Consider the following 6,039-nt stretch of genomic DNA (forward strand, 5'->3'; position numbering starts at 1 on the left):
ACATATACACACACACATAATATATATTTCATATATAATCATGCATACATTCATACAATCATGTATGTATGAACACCAGTGGCATTCTATATTAAACATCCCCCCCCCAAAAAAAAAATGCAATTATACCCAAACTCTAAAACCCTGCCCCTCTAGGGACAAGCCTCATCGAAGAGATAGGATTGATATCTTCTGCTCCATGGGAGGTTTCTGTCCTCCCTGAGCTCGCCTTAGGGTTTGACAGGTGTACCACCCCAGTCAAACTCCCCACCTGCCACTGTCCCCGGAGCGGGTTAGGGACGATCGGGATTTCCAGCGCTGTCGGGCTTCCACTGCCGGGCTCTGCTCATCTGTCGGCCAGGCACTGCCGGGAATCGAACCCGGCGTGGCCGGCGGTATTTCATACCGATTCCATATATACTATATATATACCGAGCCTGCACATCCCTAATATATATGTGATATGTATCTTAATGTGTGTGTATATACTGTATATTATATATATATATTAATGTGTTTGCATATGTAGGTAAAAAGGGGATAATAGAGGAGCCAGGTAAAGGGGGAAGAGGGGGGGAAGAGAGAGAGAAAGATAGAGAGAGATTGTTTAACGATCACCTCCTCCTGTTTCTCCTAGGTGACCGCGGTGGCAGTGTGGTGACTAGTGTGGCTTCTAATAGTTGCGTGGTTACACAGGGGTGTCCGCAGCGGACAATTTCAGCTGGAATCCTGAAACTTTTATTGCCCCTCTGAACCTCTTTGCGCCGGGGCTGGCACTAGATTGTGACGTCGGAGCCCCGGCAATTAGCAGCGTCAGAGAGGAGGAGCTTAAGCGGAGGGGAGAAAACAGGAGGGGTCATCTTCCTCTGCTACAGCCGGACCACCTCCTCCTGCTCCTTAGATACAGCCCACGGCCGGTTGCAGCGTATGAGTCAGCCCGACTCAATATTAGTAACGCTGTCAATACCGCTGCGGCCCACTTCAGTGCCACACTGACTGCTCTCCGTTTAGGTTTTAAAAAAAAGTGTCAGAAACGACATTGCACACCCTGGATCTAACACTGCTCCCGGGTGCCTAACGCAACTGGCGACCCCAAAACAGTAAATTCGTACTGGCCCGGGCAGCAGATGGCACCCTGCCCCCCGGCCCAGTCCGCCACTGTGTATATATACGGTATACAATCGGGAAACTGGCTGCCTTAATACCGGCAGCCGGCTTCCCGACTGTCATATCCCGGCGAGGGTGAAATGCCGGGCATCTAGATGTAGACGCCTGACATTTCCACGACGAAGGGAGACAGGCGCCCGGTATCCCCATCGAAAGGATGCCGGGCACCGCGAAAAAAGTGCATCATTCACCATGATTTCTATTGCCGACTCTGCTCCCATAAATGGCTTGCAAAAGCCATTCCATGCCCTAAGAGGAGGGAGTATCCTGCCCTTCCCCACAGACCCCGTCCCCTCAACAGACCCACCCCCATAAGGGCTACTTCCAGAAATTTCCCGGGCTGGTTTTTCTTCCCAATCTGCCCCTGATTATTCTAATCATTTTTATATAAAATCTCAGTACAAGACTTCACTTAGATTAAAGGGAGCAGTAGAAAGCAATATAGACTAAAGTGACTTTTGTACTATTTTCACCAGTAATGGAAAAATATGGTTATGATCCAATGTATTCAGTAGGCAGATAATAAACACATTTGTACAATAGCCCCAAGTTTTGCACTTTGTAAATAGCCCTTACTGTGCCATAGGTAACATGTATTATGGAATTGTCTTACTGCACCTCCGAGGTCTCTCTTATCAGCCAACTCTGGGGAAATCTTAGACACAAAGATCAGCCGATGAAGAAGCGATTTCTAAAGAAAAATAGTTTTACTTAAGTGAAAAATCACAGTATTTGTCATAAGATTTATATCAAGCAAATGATAAAAAGTGATAATTTGTTTTGTATAAAAAAAAAGGTGTTGTTTCAATTTGCACATGAGAAGGAAGATCACACCTCATTTACTATGGAGGCTGTTTTATTTAGCTCAATCCTAATGGCAAATGTGTTTTTCGCTATGAAAATCTGTTTAAGTATAAGGATACACCTGGTCACGGGGGTGTAGTCATAAGGTCAACATTCACGTCAACAGTCATCAATTTGACACCATAATGTCGATAATTATGATAATCGACATTGTTGAAATGTTGATAGGCAAATTGTCAACATCCTCTGAAGGACAACATTTTACCAATGTTGACATCTGAAAGGTTGACATGTGAGATCCCGACATTGTCAGAATGTTGACATTAGGGTTAGGCTGCATGATGGGAGGGTTAGGGCTAGACCACAGGTTCTCAAACTCGGTCCTCAGGACCCCAAACAGTGCATGTTTTCCATGTCTCCACACTGAATCAAGTGAAATAATTAGCTCCACCTGTGGACCTTTTAAAATGTGTAATTGAGTAATTATTACACCTGTGCACCTGCTGGGTGACCTGCAAAACGTGAACTGTGTGGGGGTCCTGAGGACCGAGTTTGAGTACCACTGGGCTAGACAATAGGGGGAGTTTAGGGTTCGGCACTAGGGGGAGGTTAGGGTTAGGGATTGGATGTGAGGGGGCGGCTAGGGTTAGGCACTAGAAGCAGGTTAGGGTTAGGCACTAAGGGGATGTTAGGGTTAGGCACTAAGGGAGGTTAGAGTTGGGGTGCAAGGGAGAGGTTAGGGTTAGGCACTAGGGGGAGGTTAGGGTTGGGGTGCAAAGGGGGAGGTTAGGGTTAGGCACTAGGGGGTGGTTAGGGTTGGGGTGCAAGGGGGAGGTTAGGGTTAGGCACTAGGGAGAGGTTACGATTGGGGTGCAAGGGAAAAGTTAGGGTTAGGCACTAGGGGGAGGTTAGGGTTGGGGTGCAAATGGGGGGGTTAGGGTTAGGCACTAGGGGGTGGTTAGGGTTGGGGTGCAAGGGGGAGGTTAGGGTTAGGCACTAGGGGGAGGTTAGGGTTGGAGTGCAAGGAGGAGGTTAGGGGTTAGGGTTAGGCACTAAGGGGAGGTAAGGGTTAGGCACTAAGGGGAGGTTAGGGTTAGGCACTAGGGGAAGGTTGGGGTACAAGGGGAAAGTTAGGGTTTAGGGGGAAGTTAAGAGTCAGGGGTAGGGGACAGGGATAGGGGAAGAATGCTCACGGGAATGCCGCACATCTGATGGCTGCTCTGGAACTGCTCCATATGAGTCCGCCAGGGCCCAGAAGCTGCAGCTCGATATGCAGCTGCTGCCGGAAGCAGGTAAGTCACTGTTACACCACCAGGGATGGTTTGTGAACTTTCTATCATGTCGACATTTCAGCAGTGTTCACATGATGAATGTTAACATTGTGAATGTTGACGTGGTGAATGGCGACCTTATATACCACCCCACACACACACACCCCCGGTCACTGGCCTCTGACATAGTATATTGGCTTTATAGAGCTTACATTTTTAACATATATACAGCCAACTCATCATGATCTCCTGGGTGACTTGCTAAAGGCATAAGATCCCCCCATGCTTGATCTGGGTCTGCATCTAACACAAGATATTAGGGGGGGGGATGTAAAAATAAAATTCCTGACCTGGTTGGCTATGTACATATGGCCTGATTCAGAGATGTAGCTGCAAATTTGTAGGCAGCGTTTGTGCTAAAATATGCAAAGGAGCACAGATGCCTGGATCTGTATTGAGACGCTAACCAGCAGGTTCGCAAATCCAAGCGACTGCGTAAAATGATGAGAGATTGTTTACAATTAAGTTGATAATTGGCCTTCTGAGCAGCCCTATGGTGTTATAGGTAACATGTATTATGGAATTGTCTGGCTGTGGGAACTGAGAAGCCGGAGCCATTTTTAATGTGTACGGAATCACGGTTGCGATCTGTCTGTGTTTGAGTCCCTCCCTCAATCACTTTGTGAGTAAATCCTCACTGCGAGCAGCATTGGTAATGACACATGACGCATAGCCAGTGTGGCTCAAACACATTCGCAGATTATTCATAATCGCCCAATTGCGTCAACATCAGCATTGCGCCATCTCTGAATCAGGCCCTTAGACATGCAAATCTGGGGCAAACTTAAGCCTTATGGTGAATCACACACTATGGGAGTTATGTAATAAACTGTGACATGAGGCTCTGACAGTGACAAGCCTTGAATCTGAATGTATTTTTAAAGCAGCAATCATTTAAAAGGCAAAAGCATGACCAGATTATTATAAAGTGTCATGTGTAACTACTCCCAGCACCACAAATGTGCTAAACACACAGTAGTGCCGCTAGCTCACATTATGTCACACAGAAATCCCAGTTCACATATGCCACAGTGACCCCACACTGGTGATGTAGGTAGCAATGTGTGGGGGGGCCTGGGCGACTTCCCATACCTCCAGCACTACACCAGTGCCTGCACCTCGCAGTCTATTACATACAGTCAGGTGCATAAATATTGGGACATTGACAGAATTTTCATATTTTGGCCTCTATTCACCACCACAATGGTTTTGAAATGAAACAAACAAGATGTGCTTTAACTGCAGACTTTCAGATTTAATTTGAGGGTAATTACATCCAAATCAGGTGAACGGTGTAGAAACTGTTGTAATTCCTACATTGCTTACCTGATTTGGATGAAATTACCCTCAAATTAAATCTGAAAGTCTGCAGTTAAAGCCCATCTTGTTTGTTTCATTTCAAAACCATTGTGGTGGTGAATAGAGGCCAAAATATGAAAATTCTGTCAATGTCCCAATATTTATGCACCTGACTGTAACTCCCTATGGGGCTGGTTCTGAGTCACATGCTGCTGCGACCGATTAGCATCTTTTGACACCGCATCTGAAACTTTATGAAAATGCTAGTACCAGCCCTTCCCCTGGTGTACAAGTGTGTGCCTGACTGTGCAAGGACTGAGACACCCACTTTGCACGTCTTTAGAAGCAGACGTCCTGCTTGGTGTGCTGTTAAACGCTACCATCGAAACTTGTACAAGGCACATGCGAGGGGCAGATTATCTGTCAGAGTGGGACCCCCAATGTGAGCAATTAAGTGTCAGAGTTCATAACTAATTATGAGAGACACCAATAATACGCCCAGAAGACAATGCAGATTCATGCATCTGAAGAGCCACCTCCCAGGAACACCCAATATATTTCCAGTGCGTCTGAATTGCAACTACTACTGTGTTTTTAGGTATTAATGCATAGCAGCCAAAAATCACTTAACTCCGTGCACATTAGCATTACATGCATCTCAGAATCAGGCCCTATATCGCTATGCTAATGTTAATATCGATACAGCAATACACAAAATAAGACTTACCATGTCATCCCTGGAGTTTAACACCATCCGCTTGTTAAGCAACTGGTGAAAGAAACTTGTTCCTACTTTCTCTGTAGTTGGTTCAGACTTCAATGACTGATTCCTGGATTTCCCAGCCTCCATTTCTTAATTCTGGTCAGTTTTGTTTTACTGAAACATAGCAGTTTAAAAAGTATATTAAAAAATAAATTAAAAGCAGCTTAAAAGTACTTTAAAAATATGTATATTAAAGTAAATGTTTCAAGGTAGAGAATAATCTGGTTGCACCGAGTGTATTTACTTCTGTGGTATCTTAGTAACAGAGCTGCCTCCTGCTCTGATTTACTGCTTCTTTGTCTAGTTTGTTGTATTTTGGATTACTTCTAGGCAATCACTTGTTGCCCAGTAACTCTTCAAATGATTACTAATTAGCTTCATTCTAATACCCTGCATGTTCCTCTGAGTCTAGCCTCTAGTTTTTTTCTTCTATACTGTTTAAACTATATTAAAGCTGTACAGTTTGCATAGTACACATTCTTATAATCTTAAAATGACACAAATGACCAAAGACCAAACTATTTACTACCACATAATGATGCTATAAGTTTATTTCTAATTTGTGGATGTGATGATGCTTCTCTGGCTACGGACAAATTAAAGGTTTGACTTAAAAGAACCTACTTGTTCCAGACAGTACCTAAAGGAAAATGAGCCTCCGATAGGCTGCAGTGG

The 6,039-nt window shown here is 44.9% G+C and overlaps 1 protein-coding gene across 1 annotated transcript in view; it reads right to left on the bottom strand.

Moving 5' to 3' along the window:
• Positions 1 to 5,637, bottom strand: part of LOC148542499 (testis-expressed protein 47-like) — a 32,696-nt gene extending 27,059 nt beyond the window's left edge. Inside the window, exons 1-3 of the mRNA XM_088468463.1 lie at positions 5,609 to 5,637; positions 5,329 to 5,478; positions 1,786 to 1,858 (exon numbers count right to left, since the gene is read on the bottom strand). Coding sequence (XP_088324589.1) covers positions 1,786 to 1,858; positions 5,329 to 5,451 — 196 coding nt within the window. The 5' untranslated portion in view covers positions 5,452 to 5,478; positions 5,609 to 5,637. The remainder of the gene's footprint in view (positions 1 to 1,785; positions 1,859 to 5,328; positions 5,479 to 5,608) is intronic.
• Positions 5,638 to 6,039: the final 402 nt, after the last annotated feature.

This window comes from Taudactylus pleione, unplaced genomic scaffold, assembly GCF_031769625.1.
Source record: "Taudactylus pleione unplaced genomic scaffold, aTauple2 ptg000012l, whole genome shotgun sequence".
In the NCBI taxonomy this organism is placed as follows: domain Eukaryota; kingdom Metazoa; phylum Chordata; class Amphibia; order Anura; family Myobatrachidae; genus Taudactylus; species Taudactylus pleione.